At 39.5% G+C, this 25,071-nt stretch overlaps 1 protein-coding gene across 1 annotated transcript; it reads left to right on the forward strand.

Moving 5' to 3' along the window:
• The first annotated feature begins 1,204 nt into the window (after positions 1–1,204).
• On the forward strand, positions 1,205–25,071 carry LOC124279072. The gene is made up of 24 exons (XM_046714878.1): positions 1,205–2,006; positions 5,192–5,290; positions 6,955–7,530; positions 7,567–8,675; positions 8,987–9,028; positions 9,326–9,460; positions 10,218–10,938; positions 12,321–12,490; positions 12,695–12,744; positions 13,881–13,920; positions 14,145–14,245; positions 14,495–14,558; positions 16,380–16,420; positions 16,949–17,009; positions 17,146–17,198; positions 17,737–17,854; positions 18,442–18,491; positions 18,965–19,007; positions 19,174–19,268; positions 19,996–20,053; positions 20,938–21,041; positions 22,149–22,224; positions 22,542–22,601; positions 23,185–25,071. Exons 5-24 carry the CDS (start codon positions 9,001–9,003, stop codon positions 23,841–23,843), a joined length of 2,727 nt encoding a protein of 908 aa, XP_046570834.1. The 5' UTR covers positions 1,205–2,006; positions 5,192–5,290; positions 6,955–7,530; positions 7,567–8,675; positions 8,987–9,000; the 3' UTR covers positions 23,844–25,071.

The raw sequence follows: 25,071 nt of genomic DNA on the forward strand, positions 1-25,071 counted from the left end.
AAAGTGCAGACGTATTAAGCATATTACATAGATTTACACTAATTCCGTTTTAGTTATTACTTTGGATATTTGATATTAAACCTATGCGTATTTTACTAAATGGGTCTCAGGTTTGGCGGGTTGGATGGATAGCATAGCAGTTTTCACGGAGTGAAGATCTCGACAGCAAATTGCACAGTATTGGGTGAATGTGACAGATGCCGTTTTAGCATTTTAAACGTTTTGTGTAATTTTCTGTTGGATTATCACATATATCAAATGTCAGAAATCCCAAAAGCATTATATTGTGCTCCTGCAATAATAATTGTGTTTTCAAACTAAAGTATTTGTTGTTTCGACACAAATATGCGGACTTCGCTTACGAAATGTCACGCAATGTCATGTATCTCCAGTACCATGCTGTCCACCCAATCCCCATTACTTTCAGTTGTCATGACAACATATCTTGATCGTGTTTCCAGGTCTTCATATGTGTCTTCTATTTCTGTCTTGCGGGTTTATAACCTTTTGGTTTTTTTTACATCAGTATAAATATGCGTTGCACTAAATTCATCTCTTGCATATTATTTAGGATTAGTTCGATTCTGAACTCTGTACATATAGACATGACGTGTGACGGAATATAAGCTGCATTCTGTTAACAAATTGTTTCTATCAGGAGCATGTCACATAGTAGTAATTTGCTATGACTCCTGTCCTACTCATTTACTGTGTACATTTCGTTATAGGAACTCATAGCTATATATTTATATATATGCGTTATTCACATAACTTTAAGTAACTCTATATGTGACCAGGAAGTGTACTTGCTTACTGTCATGTGACGTGTTGGTATCTGACTTTATTGAATATATGATACTTGAAACGTGCTTTTGATACGCAGTACAATATGATAAATAATGGGGGCTTGCCCATAATGGCTGTTACGACAGTTAACACAATACATGTTTTGTGCGTCACCCTATTGGTTGAACATATCAGCGGGATCCCTGATGGCTCAAGGAGACATAACAGTCGGTAACATAAAAACTGCTGAGATAGATACAATGTACTGTAATCTATTTTACACTACCGGTGATCAGTTTCTTAACAATGCACATAGTAAGATAAATGATTTCGAGGACATAGGGAGTGACACTTAACTGTTTAGACTACTCGATTACCGATCTGTAAGTCATATCCACACCGTATTGTGTGTATTGATTACACATAATAGTCACGTTTAGAGCACAACCTTCTGCGTCACACACAGTATCACGTTGTTTACCCGTGTGCAACTGAAGTTCGACGATTCTGGCAGATATATCAAAGACACTGCATGTGTTATCCGTGTGCTACTGTGTTGTACGGATGACATGTCGGTGGGGACTAGCTTACTTGACTCAAAACTTTGACACTACCGCCACATGGAATCTACCCAGTTGGTACTGAAATGATTCATTTACAGAAGATTCAAAACAAACTGTCTCCCCGCGCATGGCATAAATGTTAAAGGATACTGATCTGCATGAAGAGAATAATACTGATCTGCATGTAGAGCAGGATACTGGTCTGTCTGCACGAAAAGAATGACATTGATCTGCATGTAGAGCAGGATACTGGTCTGTCTGCATGAAGAGAATGACATTGATCTGCATGTAGAGCAGGATACTGGTCTGTCTGCACGAAGAGAATGATACTGATCTGCATGTAGAGCAGGATACTGGTCTATCTGCACGAAGAGAATTACACTGATCTGCATGTAGAGCAGGATACTGGTCTGTCTGCACGAAAAGAATGACATTGATCTGCATGTAGAGCAGGATACGGGTCTGTCTGCATGAAGAGAATGATACTGATCTGCATGTAGAGCAGGATACTGGTCTGTCTGCATGAAGAGAATGATACTGATCTGCATGTACAGCAGGATACTGGTCTGTCTGCATGAAGAGAATGACACTGATCTGCATGTAGAGCAGGATAGTGGTCTGCATGACACAGGAACCACTGAAGGAAGGCTACCTTACGTGAGTATTCTACCACATGTTGCAAATGCAATTAAGATACAGTTTAACTCCAACGACTATCTATGGACATCTATATCTTTTTTAAGATCGGTGCATTTTCCTTTTCCAATGTTAAGAAGCCAGGAGCAGTGGGGTAGCCTAGTGGAAGGCCTTGGTACAACGACTGAAGGCCATTTCTTGTGTTCACTGCTGTGACATTGTTGGAGTATTGCAAAAAGAGGCCTATCCACCACCTGCCACCCCTCTCTCCACCCTCAACCACTCACCCACCCCCATTATGTGTTGCTTCCAGAAGTACAAAAGTACCCCTCTAATTGATGTAGGCGTTTTGAAAGTTGACGCTTACGTAAGCTTGGCTATTATTTGTTATATATAATCACGCAAAAGAAGTAGATCCATTAAGGCTAGGGAACCATAGAACATTATGAGGTCCATTTCTCACGATTATAGACTATTCATGTATTCACAAGCTTTTGTTCAGCTGTAACCAAGCTCATGATTAGGTCATGAAATTCGATCGCTCATGCTGGAATGATTTTAAATACAACTCTATGTGCACCAAACAGAATTCAGAACAACCCATCTCGATAACTATGTTGTTAGTCATGTTGCCGGGCTCTGCATGCATTCTGGAGATTAATAAAACCCATTTAACGAGAATATCAAAGATAGCATAACAACGATCAAATAGTCACAGTCATTAGCTAAGCTACTGATCGGTAACGTCTATGTAAATACGCGTACCCGGGGTACAATCCAGGTCCATGGTAAAATGTCAGATCAGGTTCCTATCCATGTTAGTTCTTATACTAACATATCCAGTAAGATACAGAGCCACCGTACCCCAGCTTCAACAGTACTGATACATTCGTGCACGTTAAGGCTTCTAAAAATTGAAATGTACACATAAAAAGAACATTAAACTACCTCTGATTTGTTATAAACTGACGTACAAAGTACATACTTTGTGCTTTGGGGTTGACTTAAAAAAAAAAAAAATGCAAACTGAAAGTCACAATAAAATGTTGTTTTTTGACAATTATCCCAAAGTACCAAGTGTTAATTTTCTTTAGTACTTCAGTTTATAACAAAAAATTTAATGTCGTTAAGCATATTTTCGCAAACACCTGGAGTCATCTCTGATTTTCTGTTATCCATATACATGTATATAAATTTTATAAAAACAACAATTCTGGCCTGGCATGGACGTGTTTACTTTTATACATGATCAAACAAACAATTTCATATTCAAACCAAAGATGTAAGATTTGAATGTAGCACAGTTAACCGATTATGTTTTATGTGTATGGGGAGGTTCTAGGAATTTCATATCATTTTGCAATGGTAATAAATTAGAGGCGTCAAGAAGAGTCGATGTACATTCTTCAAAAAAGAAAAAGAAACAAAAAAGAAAGAAACGCATGGGTGATGTTGATAATATTAGACTCACGTAGCTGCAGTAAAAACAATACAAATAAACTATTCTATTTCTTTCCAAAACGTCATCTCTGTGTGATTGTAAGCGCCAAAACGCGGCAATTTTAACTTTTTACCTTGCTTTAGAAGCGTTTCAGGAAATATTCGCCAAAACGTCACCAAGAAAACATGCAAAGCAAACTTGTGTTTACAAGTAAGCGGGAAAGCATGCGGTACCGATCATTATAAAAATGCAAACGTTCTGGTTCATTTTTTCATTCGTTTTTGCCTGGAAAAGAGGAAATCATCATGCCAGGACTGAATGCCGCCAATCGAAACATCGCCATAGGCCGCCTTGAAGCTGGGGGGTCGCAGTCTGCAGTTGCCCGACATTCCAACGTTCATCAGAGCGCCATATCCCGTCTTTGGGATCGTTTCTTGCAGACCAATTCCACCCAAGACAGCACGAGAACGTAAACTGACGTGCTTTGGGATTATTTTAAAAAACCAAAAGCAAAGTGAAAGTCACAATAAAATGTTATTTTTTCGACAATTATCCAAAAGTACCAAGTGTTAACTTTCTTAAGTACGTCTGTTTATAACAAAATTCCTAATCTCATTCAGCATATTTCGCAAACACCTGGCGTCATCTCTGATTTTCTGTTATCCATATACATGTGAACATCCAAGAGTTACCGTCCAAGCCCAGGACCGACACATCCGGGCTGCTCACTTGCTTCATCATCTGGCACAGCCGTAAAGAGCTCCCAAAGCATCCCTGGTTTGATAGCAATTTCCGACCAAACTGTCAGGAATCGATTGCCTGATGTGGGGATTCGACCAAGAATGACAGTTGTCGCCCTTGTTTTGAGCATCTTCCATCGGCGCAACCACTTGCGGGGGTGTCCGGAACTGGCACCTTAGAAACTGGAGGCGAATCTGGTTAAGTGATGAATCACGGACAAGGTTTTTTCCGTCGGAGAAATGAACGTTTTACCCCTAATTGCGTTCGACAGGTCGACAGTTTCATTTGAGGATGTGTCATAGTGTGGGGTGAGATATCCGGCACATAAAGATCTAATTTAGTAGTGGTTCAGGGGAATTTAACAGCAAATCGGTACATCAACGAAGTCCTTGCACGTCACATGCTTCCGATTATGGAGTTGCATGACAACGCTACTTCATATACAGCACGGGTCACGGTCCGCTACCTTGCCAATTCTAACATCAGTTTTTTGACATGTTCTTCCCCATCACCACATCTAAACCCGATAGAACACCCATGAGATGAACTCGATCGACGTGTAAGTCATAGTCAAAACACGCCCCAGATACTTCCACAACAGGCCATCGCATTGCAGGAAGAAAGAGTGGGGAAGAATTCCGCAAGAGCAACTTCGTCGACTTATCCGGTGCCGAGCAGTAATTGCTGCCAATGGTGGTCATACAAAGTACTGACTTTGACGCCATCTTGTGGACTCAGTAAACAGAAACACAACAATAAAGGCTGCTGTTATGTTGACGAACTCTTTGGCTATGGACGTGGGCATTTTTCACCTTTTTTACAATTGAGATTACATGAAATAATTGCTCTTAAACTAACACAATAAATTCTTCTAAAAATAACTTATGCGTTTCTTTTTGTGAAGAGTGTATCTCTGTGACGTCATATGGCATCAAATGACCCATCAGTAATGAGTATCGATTGAATACACATCATTAATCTCATTATACCATTATGGGTAATACACTTTTGTTATCCCCTACAGATGAAGACATTATTCCTACATGATGATACCGTGCACGTATTTTAAGGATGGCACAGGGAACGATTGGTGTTGATCAGATTAAGTACGACAGTCTCCACGGTATGTAGTGAAGCTCAACACATTAACACAGCACTTAAGTAAATTGCTTCCTGCTTTTTTGTAGTTTCTGTGTTTGCCATCGCGAAGGATTATGCTCATGACACAAACGTCTGGTTTGTCTGGTCAAGACACAGTTATTACAGATCGCCACAATATAGCCGTACTATTGACGAAAACAAAACGGTTCCATACCAATGATCACCACGTACAAGGCTAACCCACACTGCTCTAATATTTTAATGTGCTGTGTTCTTTACAATACACCAGTGTGTTCAATCATCAACAAGGAAGTCGATCAGCAGTGAGCACTGAATAAACCAACCATGACAACATACCTAATCTGTTATAGATGTGCACAGTACCGTGTGTGGTGAAACGTATCTAATACGACGTACAGTGCAATATTGAGTACCACACCACATACTGAGTACCACACCAAGTATGAAGAGGCTCGTGTGTAGCGTCATGTGTGACGTGTTATATGTCGGTGCATGGTTTAGCACTATAGTTGTAGTATAGCATCGTGGATTGTATTGTAGTATCATGTCATGTGTAATACTATGTGTGTTGTATGCATAGTGTCATGTGTACAATGTAATACCATATACGCAGTATGTTACAAACCTCAGATATCTTTCTATATCTCTAACAGATTACATATTACGTAAGGAAATACATTTATATAAGCCTTTTACTTTTACGTAATTCTGTATGATTTGACGTAATATGGACACTAGATTATGTTCCTATTCTTTTGAGTTTCAGTGTTTATATTAAACCATTAAAGGATTTTCTTCAATATGATATATCTGAATACGTGTATCAAACGTAATCGTTTCTCTAGTGTATAGGTTTTTGAGTGTTAAATTGTCGGCACTTGTGGCTAAACGCTACATTTGTTTCTCAGGACCTCGTGGTCGTCGGTTGAACACAAAAATAGATACCATTGATTTGCCTTAAGTTTCCTCGAGGGTTTTTTCAAAGAAACTAAAAGGCTTTCCACATTAATGATTCGTTTGGTGAATTGGTGCAAATCGTAACTACTGATTTTTTGTTGCAACAGGAACTTGAAGCAATATACAGGAAGCACACACACTGCTTGTAGCTAACACAAGGAACTGAATCTACTGTGCATGTTTAGTCATTCTTTCAGTCAATATCATAATACAAGTTGTCCTTGTACCCAGGTTTCGATTCCAGGATAAAAACATTTCCTTGTAGTTATCCAGTGCATATTGTAGAAGTGATTAATAGAGAGAGAGTCCTACAGCCGATAATACATTTCATGGTCTTAAAATGAAGGTTAGTTTGGCGCTCAGTTATAGAACCGGGTTGGCTGTCTTTCATTATAACCACCGACCTCTTCTATCAAACAATGGTCTATTGATAACATTTGATTATCTAAATGCAGCTGGGACTGGCCTCTCTCATCGTTATTGTTGTAATTACTTGACAATTCCATCCACAGTTTTAAGGCATTTTAACTTATAGCTCCAACAACAATATTTTAGACTTTTTGTCCACTCAAACTAAAAAATGTGAATGGAGTAGATGTTTAATCTTCCGATAATCCGAGATCTGTTCAGATTATTTCTTTAAAGAGTAGTAATATATTATAAAATTCTCCAAACAACACTCATATTACTTTTGATCATATTTTTCAGGTTCTCAGTGTCAACAATGCTTGGGTATAGCGCAAACTGATCCACGGGATATTCCTTTACCTGAAAGTAGATACTTACCAATTCATGTAAGTGTCTCCTTGATCAACCCACCACCAAAAGTTCAAAACAACCAAAAGGAACGTAACCATTCACAGGACCAAAGCAGGTCAAAGGATCGCACCACTTCAAAGAAGCCTTCCAGATCAAAGTATCAAAGAAGGTCGAAACAACATTGCAAAACAAGGAGTTGTAGCAGAAGCAGGTCAACAGATAGCAGCAGGACAGGATATCGAAGCGGGTCAAAAGATCGCAGGACAAGACATCGAAGCCGGTCAAAAGATCGCAGGACAAGGAATCGAAGACGGTCAAAAGATCACAGCAGGAGAGGTGATCGAAGCGGGTCAAAAGATCGCAGGACAAGACATCAAAGCCAGTCAAAAGATAGCAGCAGGAGAGGTGATCAAAACAGGTCAAAAGATCTCAACAGGAAGGACATCGAAGCGGGTCAAAAGATCGCAGCAGTAAAAGACATCGAAGCAGGTCAAAAGATAGCAGCAGGACAGGTGATCGAAGCAGGTCAAAAGATCGCAACAGGACAGGACATCAAAGCAGGTCAAAAGATCATAGGACAGGATATCAAAGTAGGTCAACAGAACGCAGGACAGGACATCGAAGCAGGTCAAAAGATCGCAGCAGGACAGGAGATCGAAGCGGGACTAAGGCTAAAGGAAGGAAAGATAAAAGAAACGCGTTCGTTAGTGAACTTTTGATAAAGATTTCTGCACTTCGCAACAGCAAAGGGGGAGCAATCTTAATACATTTGGCGGGTCTCGCAGAGAATGACAGATGCCTTGAATATCTTCATGAGCTGGTTGATGGCAAGCTCAATTCTTTGATCGAAGATGGAAAGCTTTTTGTTAGGGTTTACAAAAAAGTGTTGGTTGCCTGAAGAAGAAATTAGCTACAGAGACTTTGTTGCTGTCATTGTGCTGCCATCGGCCACAGTTGTTACTGCAGACTTCAATACAAAGATACCCTTAGACAACAGCATTGTAGATCCCACAAACAATACAGTGCAGAAGTTTCTGAGAGACAAGACAGCGTTTGAGGATACACAAGCCAGAATAAGAGGACTATCAATTGAAAATTTACAGGAAAGTCGATGCGTGCAAGTGAAGGGGTTTACACATCAGGATGTAACTCTCAAAGAACAATTACTTAGCGACAACAGTAAACTAAGTGACTATATCTGGAAGGAGCTAAAATTAGGACAATACATTAGCGCGTTTTCCAAAATAGATGGAGGGGGGTCGTTTTACTTAGGTATTGTTGAAAAGGAAATTATACAGGGTTCCTACACGTCCAAAACATTTTATATTGATGGATTTAAACTCGAATCTGAACGTCATTCAGATTTAAGAATCATACTTCTCAAGAACATTGTTGATGAAATAATGGTGTTGTCTTATGACAACAAAACTCTTCACTTGAAGTCTCCTGAACTTGATGAATTCCTAAAGATCGCCTTCCATGATACTGACAAACCAGACTACTACGTTCTTGAAGTTGCAGTTGGAGCAGTTGATGGAATCATGTTTTACGACAAACACGGGCCTGAATCATATGAAGTTAGTCAAAATACACTGAAAAGGTTACATGTCAGTGACTGGTACATGCGGCTCATGAAGGAATGCTAGTCTTGTATCGGTGACCTCCTTCAGGTTTGTGTAATGTGTGCTTCAGAAAACACTACATATGTCATCTTGGTCATTACTACTTAATTTACAAATTGAATACACATTCATGACATGCCTTCTTATTTTGTTTCCAAAATTTAATTACATTTTAAACGAGCACTGCAAGTTCCGGTTTCACAAAATGGATACACTGATCATGATGACGATAACGATGATGTTGTTGGTGGTGGTGATAAAGAAGACTATGATAATGATAAGGAAGAAGATAATGGAGATTTGATATTGATATGTCAAAAACTTTTTTTCTCCCATCTCATGCTTGTATTCTTTTTCAGTGTTCACCATTACGATGGCAGTCGTAAAACAACTGTCAGATGGTGAGACAATTGATGTTACAGTTTGCCTACAGTTCAGTCCTTTAATGTGTTGTAATTTTAAACGTCTGGTTACTCGGAACACGTACGAATATTATGAGGTTTTTTGGGACAAATGGACACATGGAAAGTATGTGCAAATGAGGGCGTGATATTTTTCGCCGAGGTCAGCAAATATTAAATTAAATCACGATAACTTGTCAATAGTTGAGTCCTAGATGTTACGTTAAGTTGATAATGCAAATATATTGATAATGTCTTAATGTAATATTTGTTTGTTCTGTTATCTTCACATCTTAGCTATTCTGGATATGGAATCGTTCAAGGACGTTGCCATCAAATCGTTTGACCACCGTCTTCCTCAAGTCAAACAGAGAGGCAACAGTCAGGAGAATATAGAGCAGCATGTTTTGAAGCGACAACATGAACCTGCTGGTGAGTAATGCTCTTATGCCAGTTTAAATATGTATTTGCACCAATGATTCAGATTCAGATTCAGATTCATTTTTATTCAGTATTTCGGGCCTAAAGGCCTATAGTACAAATACACTTGCTACAATTATATGCACGTGTTTGTTGTGGTGGCATTTCTTGCATTAAAGACATGTTTTAAATAAATTGCAATAGATTTGATAATATCAATATTTTTAGAATATAACAGACTGGACAATGCTTGCACCAATGGTAACATAGCGATATGCAATAAAAGTAATTTCTACAAGGAAAAAGAGTAGACACAAGTGGCTTTGTTTGTCCCACAATTGGTATAAAATGAATCAAGTTATCATGAATCATGAACCAAGTCAGCGAGCCACGCCACCAGCTACTGTGAGTGGCCTCTTGCGACAAGACAAGGTTTAAATGGAACATACAACTTTATAGATGACAACTTCTTGTTTTTTGCATTGAGCGACGTTTCGACGAAGGTCTAAACAAGAAGTTGTCATTCATAAAGATGTATGTTCCATTTTGGACTCACCAACTTCTAGTATGTCGATCGATCAATAAGAATGGGTTTATTAAAGAGCCATTCCAACCCAGATTTTCACGGGCAGATTATCATCGTAAAATATTAGGGTTTCCACTGAATCATGCCTCTTATTATTTGCATCCTGTATCACGCTACATATCATCTCATGACACAATATATCGTCAGACACTACTGTTCAATTTGATAACCTCCATATTTTAGATCAGGTGGTTATTTATCCAAGATTGTCGGACCAAAACGGGAAACACCTGTCACAGCTATTAAAACAACGTCTACAGGCATCAAATAGCGTTGGTCTTGCGTACATAGCTAAGAACCTTGCTGTTTCTGCAAACTTTGTAGCTAAGCCTAAGCCTGACAGTGTCCTTCTGGACGTGTGTTTGATTACGGAGACGAAGCCCACCATGATCCTGAGTGTTGTGAAAGAAGAAGACTCACAGTCCACAACAGCCAGGCGATATAATCTGTCACTAGCTAAAGGGGTAAATGATGCCATACGGAGATTCACCGATCAACAGTTCAGCTCCGTGTATGGAGTGATCAACGAGAAAGAACTGTCTGAACAATGTGCCTTTGATAATGTACTTTCGAATATAAAGAAAGCGGTATCAAGGATCTGTGTGACTGGATCTTTAGCAATGTCTGTTCAGAAATATCCCAAAGTCCTGCATGCGTTTCTGAACTCCATTGCTGTGACCCGTTTTGTTACTGGAGCTGCTGAAGATGCCTCGTCACTATGGTTACTTACTCTTGAACAGTTTTGCATCCTCACCGAAAATGTCAGCGAAAAGGAAGTGACAGTTTTAGCCAAGCCACATTGCGGGGGGAATGTTCTTCTTCATGAAGTTGCATCTCGACTCAATAAAGGTGGACCCACAATGCTTCTTTTACACTCCAGAAATCAACATTTGGACTTTGCAAGGTTAGATTTATCTGATCTGAACTGATAAAAACAACAGAACAGAGCACTCAAACCATGACTACTAATTAATCCAATCTGCCATGTATATTTTGTCCTGCCTCTTCAACAGTTGGCTTCCTCCTACTGTTACTGCAGTGTTACCAATATCCATTGTTGTTGTTGCTGTTAATCCCTTTGATACATACGGTTCTGTGCTGTATTACTTCACTCTTGCTTGACAACGGTAGAAGAATCTACACCGAAACGTCGCATCTAAATATACTTCCCATCAATAGTTTAGACTCACTTAAAACACGCACTTTATGTTATGTATTATATATGGTTACACATTCTCTTCCTACAAGGTTACTCCTACGTAACCTCTGTTCTAATATGGCCCTTTCATGGTGTGAGCGTTCAAGACTCGTGATTGGAGGCAATCAGATTTAGTTGTGCAATCAGCGACGTTGTTTCAAAAGTGATCATTCGCAAGGCCTCGGTAATTTCCGTATGCTTCGAGAAAAATAATCTTCTTCCCCTGCGCGATGCGCTAACGTTTCTTCTAGACAGAACTCAGTCATGTTATGGCGGATCAGTGGCGTCTCCATCGCCCTTGTTGACAACGGACAAGCTAGCCATTAAACGTCTTGTGTGTAACATCAATACAAGTCCCCGGCAGATGGGGGATATTTGTGGCCCCACATTTGCTTGTGTTAGTCAAGTTGAATCTAAGTCGATGTAACACGTGATTGGATAGAAAGAAGGGAGATAATTCGTGTTGCGATCTTTTGCCGCTAGGGGATTTTACGAGAACCCGGAAATATGGCCGTATTAGAACAGAGGTTCGTAGGAAGATATGACAAGTAACCTCTGTGGGAAGAGAATGATGGTTACATCGAAGACTGATTTCTCTACCAACCTGGGGAAAGCAACTGCAAACTTTATGCAGATGAATTGCACGAGGATCATACATCAAATTGCCGAAAAGCATGTGTAAATATCGTGCATGTGAACAGTTGCTTTTTGGTGTAAATTTTTGTTAACAATTCGCCAATTTTCACTGATTTTTATCATTTATTGAGCTCATAACAAGACTCTTTTCAACGTTACAAATTGGATTTACAATACATCAGTTCATGTGTTAACAGTACCTTTAAACAGTATGGAATATTTTTGCAAAAGTTAGTTTAGAAAAGTTGCCTGAAGTAAGTGGCTATATTTACACTAGTGAGGTCTAAACCTTTGGTGGGTAGTATGTAATAAAGAAGTTGTTATTCATTAAGTATCGTACCTGTCTTAGATTTATCTTGTTGATGTTCATTGGTAAAGAATATATATGTCGATACTTATGTTAAAACATATACTTTATTTAACAATCGCTGGGAACATGTGCTCTGTTTCAGGAAAATGTCCGTTTGTCGTCACATATTTACCTTGGGTGAATTTACGGAGAAACAGGACAGAGAATGTTTGCCTTCAGAAGTTGAAAACTTGGTTACAGACTGTACCCAGACTGAAATTTCTAAACTGGGACTTCATCCTAAATGCGCCTGGTATTTCCGCTACAGTGGAGGTTTGTCTATGCTTTACATATTGTGAAAAATGTGAAACGGTTTCGGGGAATAGTACGGTAAACTACGTTTATAAGGAACTGGCGGATACACCACGCTCTTTTCTTGTATGTATGTATGTGCGTGCGTGCGTGCGTGCGTGTATGTATGTTTGTATTGACGTTCGAATATTAAATAAGTACTGTTTCAATGTTTATCTGTTACAGATGCACGTGAGATCGAGTTGCTTGAGGATCGTTTGCAGAGTTTGGAGTCGGTGATTGATTTTGATATCATATACAAAATATATTTTTTCTTCAGTTCTGTTAAGTTTATGTAGAACCAGTTAGGAAATTAAACTCCCCGCGGTATATTTGTCTTCAACAACCCATGCCTTTCGTAAGAGGCGACTAACTGGATGGGGTTGTCAGGCTCGCTGACTTGGTTGACACATGTTGACGGATCCCAAGTGAGTAGGTCGATGCTCATGCTGTTGATCATCGGATTATCTGGTCCAGACCGCCGTCTGCGTTAAACAAGAAAGTGATGTACACCTGAATTAATGGGCTAACAATTTTCTACCAATTGTCATCGCGTACATGGTGTCGACAGAGGAACTCAGAATAAAGACGAACAACACCTTGAGTCCCAAATTTCTTTAGTTGATAGTTGGTTTAGTGTCTTTGGACTGCCGGGTAGTCATGATGATGCTGATTTGGAGATTTAAAGCGCACTTTCCGACGTAATGCGTATTTTGCAAACGGGCAGTATAGATATATAGGGGTCTTCCCTCTCACCAACTCCTATCGTTTCAGTAGAAGAAATCACTGGGGCGTAATAATCCCATGTAATCCCTTATTTAGTTCCCTGTGAAAGAGTATCCGGGACCAAATGTGATAATGTTTATCTTTATTCATTAATTATATATATAGAAGTTATATAGCTGAAGTTATATATAATCTCTTATAATCCCCCCAGTAAGTTGGGTAAGTGGGAATGAGCCGATATATACACCTACCTACATATATAAAGACAACAATGGACAGACGAAGAGACAACAATGGACAGACGTAGAGACAATGGCATTGCCTTGGACCTACTGACGTGATGACAGAGGACAAAGGGATAACCCAAAAAGGTTATAATTGTCACAACATACATAGCAGTAATTCATAAAAAAAGACAGAGGCACGGGTTTGCTGGCAAGTCAATATGCAGTGGGTTGGTGATTAGGATTAAAAATGAAGAGTATCATCAAATAAATAACTGCAATCAAGTTACACATGTCTTGGCTATATAGAAGATGCGCTTTGGTATAAAATATGAATCGGACAAAGGTTTTCCGGAATCAGTCGCTTTTACACAATGTAGAAAGGATACTTATGGAAATAAGAAAATTACATTCATTTTCAGAAAGGATCTACAGATGACAGGCAGTGGGCGTCAGGAAAAGGTATTTGAAACTGAAAGTAGTCTGTTCTCTCGGAACCACTGAGAGGAGCTTGATGTTTATTTAAAGAAAATTAAAGGAATAAAGTACGTATTTCTGAAAACATACTATCTTAACCAATGTTTTTAACGAACTTCCACATTGTCTTAAGTTGTTTTATGTTCTAAAAAATATTTGGATACATACGTACGTATGGATGATTTAACATGGTTTGCATTTCTTTGCAGTGGATGGATACGACGATAATTGTCTCATCACATTAGGAGAGGAGAAATCGCTAGAGCAAACTTTCGACAAGAAAGGAGATTTATACAAGTTTCTACAAATGGTAAGTAAAGTGGATCTAAGAAAATATACATGACTTCCTTGCTTTCTGATTATGGTAAAATATATGCTCCAATAATATCTATAGAAAGATATTGATAAATACGTAACCTCTTCAAACTTTTCTAAACATTTTGCAGGGTTTCTTCCAGTAAGATGCTCAGTTATACCTTGTATTGAAATTTCAACAAATCTGACGTATTAGCTCTTTACAAATGTAATAATTCCTAGTGTCACTATCATTCTGTCACAGTCGATGACAAGGAAAAGGCGGTCAATTCTCTGTTCCCAGGAAAAGGTCCTGTTCTTGAGAAACGGTAAGTGCAATCTATGCTGTCAACGTGATTTTTCTGTAGAATGTATTAATAAGTTTTCTAAGATGCTTCGCTAAACGATCAAAGCCGGCGACACTATTTTATCAGGCGATAAAGTACACGTTTTGCATTACATCACACTGTAATGACGTCACTATGCCATTCTAGTCTGTCCTCTCGTAATCAAATGTACCCTTGGTAACCAACGTCACGATGCATACTAGTTGTCATATCCTAGTACAATCTCCTACAGTAAAACTAACCCCGTAGCACACCGTTTCTTGATTTGTAGTTGCTTCAATTGGCTAGCATCTCATTATGATTAAGTTTTCGGTGTGTGTGTGTGTGTGTGTGTGTGTGTGTGTGTGTGTGTGTGTGTGTGTGTGTGTGTGTGTGTGTGTGTGTGTGTGTGTGTGTGTGTGTGTGTGATCTGCCTCAGATTAATCGTCGGGTAGTATTAAATGTGGCGTTTTAGAAAAGAAATACAGTTCGCTCTATCCCAATGACAGTGCAGTGTGATAATGTACAGTTTTGCCCTGAACTATTATAGGTAAAGATTGGGGAAGCTTGCTTGTTCTCGGACAAGATATTGATTAAACAGAATGCCTGCTTTGAGCAACCTTCACATTGCCTTCCATATGTGCACATACGCAGGGGACTTTCTACTGGAAATTATAGTGTTACTCAAATTACAAAATGTAAACAACGGTATATTTACAAGTGGGTGTGATTGCTGTCACTCTGCCAACGAGGTGCAAGGATAGCCTGATAGAAGCCTATTACTACCTGCCAGCGTTTGTTACCTGTAATGCAGAAATTACTTCCTGCATGACTCAAATGTATTATTCGGAGATTGGTCTCACGTTTTTGAAAGGTTCGTGACACGAGGATATTCCACAGAATCGTTGGCAACTCAATGTAATGCTTTAGCAAATAGAAAAAGGAAGTAGCTGACGTCCCCACATAGCCTTTTATCTGTTCTTAAAGATCACATTTTTGTCGTTACAGAGTAAACCCGTGAAGATCCGGGTTAGAATTGATCTTCAGCAACCCATGCTTGTCGTAAGAGGCGACTAACGGGATCGGGTGGTCAGGCTCGCTGACTTGGTTGACACCTGTCATCGTATCTTAATTGCGTAGATTGATGATCATGCTGTTGATCACTGAATCGTCTGGCCCAAGCCCGAATATTTACAGACCGCCGCCATACAGCTGGAATATTGCTGAGTATGGCGTAAAACTCAACTCACTCACTCACTCATTACAGAATACACTGTACTTTGGTTATTAGGACGATATGTGATGTTGGCATACTATAGGGACGCTTTAACTACTTGTAAGTAAATAAGTAAATCGCTTACAGTAAACTTTGGTAATAACGCGAGCGAGTGAGATTAGTTTTACACCGCTTTTAGCAATATTCCAGCAATATCATAGCGGGGAACACCAGAAATGGGTTTCACACATTGTACCCATGTGGGGAATCGAACCCGGGTCTTCAGCGTGACGAGCGAACGCTTTAACCACTAGGCTACCTTGGACTTCAAAGTTGCCACTATGTTTAATTCGTCATAACCGTAGTTCGTTATTCGTTACAAGCACTTCGACTGAAATATACTGTGACTATGACCAGACTTCGTTATGAGCGTATTCGTTATAAACGTAGTTTAATATGTGTGGTTCGGGTTGATATTAGCCTTAGTTTAAACATGTTTGACATAACCAGTACCATCAACATCACCCATCATGATAAATCGTTCGACGAGAAAGGAAATAGTCCTCCATATCATCCACGTATATCTATACTTGTGTAATGTGTTTCAGTTGCAAGGAGTTTGAATGAACGCGGCCTTGACATCCAAAGGGTAATTACCATTAAATATTTTTTTATTTGTTTGCTGTTTAACGCCACACTCAGCAATATTCCAGCTATATGGCGGCGGTCTGTAGATGGTTACATTCCAGTCTGCCTACAGTCCCAATTTGCCTACATCCCAGTTTGCCTACCAAAATTACTGTATGCAGAATGGGAAGACGCCCTGTAGATAATGTCTGAACCAGACAATCAAGTAAGCAACATGAGCATCGATCTACGCAATTGGGATACGATGACATGTGTCAACAAAGTCAGCGAGCCACACAACCCGATTCCGTTAGTCGTCTATTAGGACAAACATGGGTTGTCAAAGACCAATTCTGACCTGGATCTTCACGATTCACCGTTAAAGTACCTATCATTGTTTGTACATTTGTCAGCACAGTAATACATGAACTGTGCAATACACCTGTATGACGACCACCCTAACGGGAACCAAAAACACCGAATAGCGTTAATCCACATGTATAACTATTTAGTGAGTTTGAATATAATTCTGAATACTCCTGTGTTTCAGGAACTAGATGCCTCTTATGCTGAGAACAGCAATGCTGAGATCAGCCCGTTCCGGAACACAGGTTCGTGTGCACTTTGAATGGCCATTGTTGATATTTATCAGTTAAACCTCTAACATACGGACAGTAAGGCTATTGGTATTCATATACAACCCGATATTCTTCAAAATGCACTTAACATGTTAACGTTTCATATCAGATTTAAAGAAGGACGACAAATGTATCCGAAAGAGAAAGAAATCTCCACTAAACGTAAGTTGTTTTATATGATATATTCATATACATGTAGACAGTTCCTTGTCCATACCTGTGCACATAAGATCTATTTTCGGATATAACACGAAGAAAAGATGCTATGTGTGCCAGATGTGTCGCGTTTGACGTAGTGGCTTTTAAACGGAAACTCTAGTTTAAAGTGACGTAAGTGTATTGTTATGACAACAGTTGTGACGCTTCAACCAGCCCTGACAACGGGGTAGGGTACTATTTGTTTGTTGTCTTTTGGATAACGCTGCACTCAGCAATATTCCAGCTATATGATGTCGTCTGTAAATAATCGAGTTGGTTCCAGACAATCCAATGATCAACGTCATGAGCATCGATCTACGCAATTGGGATACGATGACATGTATCAACCAAGCCAACGAGCCTGACCACCCGATCCCGTTAGTCGCCTCTTACGACAAGCATGGGCTACTGAAGACCAATTCTAACCCGGGTCTTCACGGTCGGATAGTATTATAAGCACCACATATGCCTGTATATGCAATATGTCTTTATATTTCTGTAGAAACTGCATAAAAGAAGAAAGTGTGAGACGGACACTACACACAAAGAGAGATCTGTTCCAAACGCTGGTATCAGTTCCACAATGAGTGACGAGGCTGAAAGGAATCACGGACACAAAGGTACAGCCGTTTACTAATTACTGTTACAAATCCACTATGGCTAACACCCCCATCCACACACACACACCCCACCCCCCACCCCCATTTGCCTCTGCTATCTGAATGGTAACCATACACGATTTATATCATTCTTTTTTGTACAAATTTGTCAGGTATGAAAACACTCAAGAATCCCTTTCAGTCTCCGTTTCTGGTCATACTGTACCTGGTTTTCTACGGTCGTGTTCTATTAACAATATACATCAAAATATGTCAATCAGTCAATGTCTCTTCTCACACATATCCGCCATATAGCTAGAATATTGCTCAGTGCGGCGTTGAACAACATCTAAACTAAACTTCTCACATGTTACTGAAATAAATAAATACTAACCTAGCTAGAGAGGTATCCCTCCTTATGGTAAAAGAAATTTCCCACGATTTTGTTACAAAATGGGACACACATCGAAAAAAACCTTAGTCAGCCTCATTTTCATGTGTAAATCTACACATGATTAAAAACGACACACGCTGTACACAGATTGAAAAGATATATACAACCTACTCTTTTTGGTTTCAATGTTATATTATCCCATATTATTTTATAGCTGAGGAGGATATGGCGGAACTAAAGCAAAAGGTGACAGAAATAGAACAGGTGAATATGTCGTACAATATTGGTCATATACTCATGCCAATAATGGTTGTCACCCCCTTCAATTTTTTTTATTGGAGAGGGGGTGTGGGTGTGGGTGTTGGGTGTGTGTGGGGTTGGGGTGGGGAGAGGGGTGACAACCATTATTGGCATAACCAAAGTATAACCTTCAAATCTCTTTCCATAATCATAAGACATCTCTTGAGTTCATACTGTTCAGGGGCGGTGGGGTAGCCTAGTGGTTAAAGCGTTCGCTCGTCACGCTGAAGACCCGGGTTCGATTCCCCACATGGGTACAATGTGTGAAGCCCATTTCTGGTGTTCCCCGCCGTGATGTTGCTGGAATGTTGCTGAAAGCAATCATACTTCCTCACTGAGATTTTTTCCAATCTGGTAATTTGCATTAGATATTTATAATGAATATAGTGTTTTATATACTGAAGACGTACCTTGTTGTTGCACTTACATTGTTGCAGGAGACAACCCGTATAAGACAACAACGACATTCAATCAGGACTGGTAAGGATATGCATGTTATTCAGATACTTGTTTCTTTTCATAAATTACATTTGTAGTCATATGGAAAATATCTAAAGAAAATGTGTGTGGCGTGGACTATTTATAGAAAATATAGGAAATATCTGAAATAATCATATTTTTGTGATTTTTCTTTTGTTGTCTTCAGTTGAATGGCGGGCTGTATTGGATCAAATGACAAGAAAGGCTGATGTCATATCTGTCATATCTGAGCTTGAACCAATGCTACGAAAATCAGTACCAGTAAGCCTTTAAAACACCTTAATGAACGTCATATTTTCAACTATATCACCTACAATTCTTGATGTTATGCATTCAACAGTGTATACTGGTTTGCCAGATTCTAAAATCAAACAAACTGTTCTCATTCTTCAAACATATATACCAATATGTTTTCAATATATAGAATTTTTTTAATACACAATGCAATTTAGAAAGTGGTCAAATATTACAAATGTTATATTTGGGATTACCCTTTGTCAGTAAAGTACAGATTCTAGTACAAGGACGTGATCATACACGTCGGATCAACATGCGGATGTCACTCGGTAAAATTATTCATGTGATGAATTCAATGAGGAAGGTTAAACGAACACAAACAACAATGAAAGACTTTTGCTGTGACTATAGATTATTGTTGTGCTTGCTATTCATTGCTTTATAAGCTTTACATTAAATGCTTATTTGTTTTATCCAGATTCGTGTCGTTTTTGTAATAGTAAGGGAAGCAACTCTTGCTTGAACTTGGGTCTTGATTGAGTAGTCCGGACTATTCGCAATCCGGACGAATTTGCTGAGAAACGCAATCGTCCGGATTAACGAGGCTTCACTGTACTTAGTTGGGTTAAGTCCCACCCGGGATTCGAACCCACGCCCTCAGAGTCAGGCACCCAATCGCCAGCAACCAAAGTCAGCCGCCTAACCCGCTCAGCCACCGCGGCTTCCGCTGAGAGAGATATTTTTGTTTCAGGGTGTCGAGGGAAATCCTGGATCAACTGAGCATCAAAACTGTACAAGAATTATATCAGGTAATGTCACTGCAGGTGTGAGGGGCGGTGGGGAACACAAGGGGTAAAGCGTTCGCTCATTACAGTAACACATCTGGCACTCTTCAAACAACACGAGGCTTAGTGGCGTGCAAAGATTGTGTGTTGTACACAATTTGCACACAGTTTAAACAGAGGCTACCATCGGAAGGCGGAGATTTGAGGCTGACACTTGGGCAGCAGATGGCTGGACTGGCTCCGTCCCGTCCGTCCTTGTCCCTGGCTTGCCTTTCTGCTGGCCTGTCCCTGCTCTTACCGCTGTCTACCGGTTCTCGGCTGTCTGACTTCTCCTGTCTTGCATGCTTTTAAAGGCTAATGAACACTAACAATCCGTTTAAGTCGGACATTCTCTTGGACAAAATCCTGGTTGAATTCCGCACGTGGGTACAATGTGTGAAGCCCATTTCTGTTGTCCCCGCCGTGATATTGCTGGAATGTTGCTTAACGCGGCTTAAAACCATACTCACTTACCCGCCGTTGTAATATTGTACATTATCACCAAACAGAGCCTGTTAGAAAATAACATTTTGGAAGTGAGCGAGTGAGTTTTGTTTTACACCGCAGTCAGCAATATTCCAGCTAATTGTCGGCGGTCTGTAAATAATCCAGTCTAGACCAGACAATCCAGTGATCAACAGCATGAGCATCGATCTGCGCAATAGGGAACCGATGACATGTGTCAACCAAGTCAGCGAGCCTGACCAACCAATCTCGTTAGTCGCCTCTTACGACAAGCATGGGTTACTGAAGATCAATATTCTAACCCGGACGTTCACGGGTTAACATTTTGGAAGATAAGCTTAATTTTGCTAAAGCGATTATACTGCTGAATTATTTTATTATTTGTTCTCTTTCCTACCCGGCAGGCAGCCACGGAGATCGTAACAATAAACATGCATTGCCATATCGCTTGGCACAGTTTCAGCATGGAACAGAGAGTGGAAAGGACTTGTTGTCGCTGGCAAAACAAGTAGGTATTTCTATCGTTAATCGGTACATTTAGATCTTTCCTGTCGTGTAAAATGTAGAGACTGTTTGCATTTCCTAACACACACCTGATTAAAAGGTGAAAATCATGGATGGCAGTTGCTTTATTATGATGAACACAACGTTTCGAAGTATTTTCTTACTTTTTCATCAAGGTGACGAATAATGTACTCCGAAACGTTGTGTTCATCATAATAAAGGAGTTGACATTCTCACCATTTATGAGTATCACTTCTAAATGCCGTTCAAACGTGAAATACAGGACAAAAAGTAAATGTGAGCACCTCAGAAATACAAATAGGCTTTGTAACTTCTATATACATACCACATATTACATATTAAGGGTGACTATTGAGGGGGAAACAACTATAGCTATAGCGATAGTTTATTGTAACATACAATTGCGATAGCGATAGTCTATTGTAACATACAATTGCGATAGCGATAGTCTATTGTAACATACAATTGCGATAGCGATAGGCTATTGTGACCAACTATTGCAATACTATTGCAATAGTTTTTTCTCTCCTTGAATTGTCTCACTTGAAGTCATTTCTCAAATGAATGTATAGTTTATATGAAATAAAAACAAGTTGAGGTAGTTTCAGTCTCTTTTAATAACTGACAAGAAACTTGAAACCCTGATCAAGTAAACAGTCAAGCTTCTTTAAGATGTAACAGGGGCGGACAACTCTAAATCAATGTGAACGAATCTTGTACTTCCTGTATTTTGCACCGCACATTTATCAACGGAAGTCAATTACTAAACTATTGATAGTCACACATACTATCGATGCATCGATAGTTTTTCGTTTCTACCATCGATTAGTTGCTATCAGAGACTCAACAATTGCAATCCATCGACAGTTTGATGCATCGTTACAGCCCTATTACACATATATCGGAAGATTAACTAATGTTATCATTGTCAGGAACAATTAGCTCATACATAATCTGCTGGTTGTGACAGATAAAGTTTCTGATCTATCCGAAAGTGTTCCCAAGAAAGGCAAAAAGGTATTTTTGTATTTCAACTGTGTGGTGACAATACTTCTAACTTGAGACTTGACACAAGCCGTTTCTCTTCCAGATGATCACCGAGGACAATATCAATCAAGTCAAATTCGAAGAAGAGGAATGCAGTTTGGAAAATTATGTTGCCTCAAGTAAAATGTGTTCTCAATTGAAACTCTAATGAACAAATTGTTACCAAGGTATGTTAATAATGAAAATATTGAGCCAACAGCCAAACAGATGTGTCAGGCATTAACTATGTAATACAAATACTTGCTGGCATAAAAGACACGAAGAGACATGGAAAGGGAAGATCCGGCCGGACGGCTAATTAAAGCTGTCCATTTGCCATTTGGTATAATGGTATCCCAGATTGCATGGATAGACAATAAGCCAGTGTGTGGTGGGGACTATTTATTGTGTTGTGTAGCGATACATGGCTTGATAATGACTAAACATTTGTTTTCAGGGTGTGGCTGTCCTATCCATGTTATTGGAATGTTGCGGGCATGTTGTCGGCTACTGGAATGTGAGTGTGTTTGCGAATTAAGGACTTGTTAGGGGTTCTTGAAGGCACCGAATCTTTATACTCTCACATTATTTGCGGGGCGGTAGGGTAGCCTAGTGGTTAAAGCGTTCGCTCGTCACGCCGAATGCCCGGGTTCGATTCCCACATGGATACAATGTGTGCAGCCCTTTCCTAGTGTCCCCCGCCGTGAACTTCAGATAATGTTCGACAGATTCTACTGAACATTCGTGATCGAAATCGATTTATCTATACAACTGCCCCCATGTGTAGCGACAAGTGACCCACATATCCACGGATGAAGTTTTTCCATATGTATTTCAGCACTGTATTGTAAGCATCTGGGGGATCACTTCTCAGACCTTTGAAGCTGGCTAGTTGGCATCACTGTTGTCTGCGTGTTTGAAAATGTCTTGTTTATATACCCACGATATAGTCACAATTGTACAATCGACTCTGCTTTTAGGAGAGATTTTTTTATGGATGTGGTTTTGTCGCTTCAATTGCCAAAAATGGTCCTTGACGCTATCTTTGGTCACATGCATCTGATGACATTTTTAACTCATTAGTCATGTAATTTTTTCAGGTCCAAGACTAAGTCTGGACACCGCAAGCCTCGACACTGACAAGTACCACATAACTGAAGAAGATGAATTGGTAAACTCACCAGGCACATCACAATCATCTGACGCTCGCAAATTAAAAATGTATTGGGGGATATGCAGTTCCACCCCTATCGATCTGACCAATATCCTGCCCTCCTCTCACTACTGGGAGATCCACTGTACTGTCGGTGTGATAAAAGGGTGGTGGAGAATCGTCTTGGATTTCGGGGTGGTTGAGGAAACACAGGTTGACAGAGAGCGATGGGCTTGTTATCAACCGCGGTCCTGGTGTGTGTGTCTAGAAGACTGTGACATCCACACTGGTGTGTGTGCTAAAGTATTTAATGATAAGAAACACGTCAAGTGCTTCCCTGATGCTGTGTCTCTAATCCCTGGCACACAGGCGTCCCTCCACTATGGCGTTGTGCTGGATGTAGGGAGGGGGAGAATCTCCTTTATTGATGTTACCAGAGAGGTTGTATTGGGCAAGTTTGATGTTGTGTTCAGAGAAAACCTTTACCCGGTGTTTGGAGTAACTCCACGACAGGATCGCTACACTGTCAGGATGAAGTTGGTCAGTGGAGAGGACGTCACAATCACGGAATCAAAACGTGATCTCATTTACAAGACAGTGACATAGAGGAATATTATTTTAATGAGAGATGTGGAACAATTGAAGCCATTAATCGATCGTTATGTTATCTTTATACAACTGTGTAGTGACAGATGTAATCACCGTTCTGAGAAGAATGCGTGACACATGTTGTCTCAGCTTACGCAAGTGAGTCTGTTCACCAAGCAGCAATTGGGTACCCGGTGGGATAAGTCATATGGCAATCAACGTTCTAGCGCTGACATGCTGCTTGGGTTATTCAGGGTAATAATGTCTATTATGTACATTATGCCATTTCTTAAGGGTGGAAGTAACACAAGTAACAGTGCGCCTATACCCGGGGTGAAGTTCGTACACTCTGTGTAATGGACACATTACCACAAAGATGAATATTATTATAAGCATTACATATTGAAGTCTTTCCTGACCAAATATACACACATATATACAAGCTAACCATTGCATAATAATAATTCACATATACAAGCTTACCAATGCATAATAATCACTCAGATATACAAGCTAACCATTGCATAAAGATCATTCACATATACAAGCTAACCAATGCAAGATAATCATTCACACATACAAGCTAACCAATGCATAATCATTCAGATATACAAGCTAACCATTGCATAATAATCATTCACATATACCAGCTAACCATTGCATAATAATCATTTACACATACAAGCTAACCAATGCATAATCATTCAGATATACAAGCTAACCATGCATAATAATCATTCACATATACCAGCTAACCATTGCATAATAATCATTTACACATACAAGCTAACCATTGCATAATAATCATTCACATATACAAGCTGACCAATGCATGATAATCCTTCTCATATACAAGGTAACCATTGCATAATAATCATTCAGATATACAAGCTAACCAATGCCTAATAATCATTCACATATACAAGCTAACCAATGCATAATAATCATTTACACATACGCTAATCAATGCATAATAATCATTCATGTATACGCTAACCAATGCATTATAATCATTCAAATTACAAGCTAACCAGTACATAATAACCATTCACACATACAAGTTAACTAATGCATATTCATAGGGAAATATATGGTTTCATTAATTGTATTGATGCAGTATATATATGTTTGTTAAATATGCATCATGTCGAGTTTGTTTATTAAACGTTAGATGTCACAGTGCCCTATAGACACTCGTAAATTATATTATTTTTTTGTCAATAAAATGTTTTAAAGGAGATTTTAA

Source organism: Haliotis rubra, unplaced genomic scaffold (assembly GCF_003918875.1).
Source record: "Haliotis rubra isolate DU_JTF1 unplaced genomic scaffold, ASM391887v1 Scf1066, whole genome shotgun sequence".
NCBI classification, from domain to species: Eukaryota; Metazoa; Mollusca; class Gastropoda; order Lepetellida; family Haliotidae; genus Haliotis; species Haliotis rubra.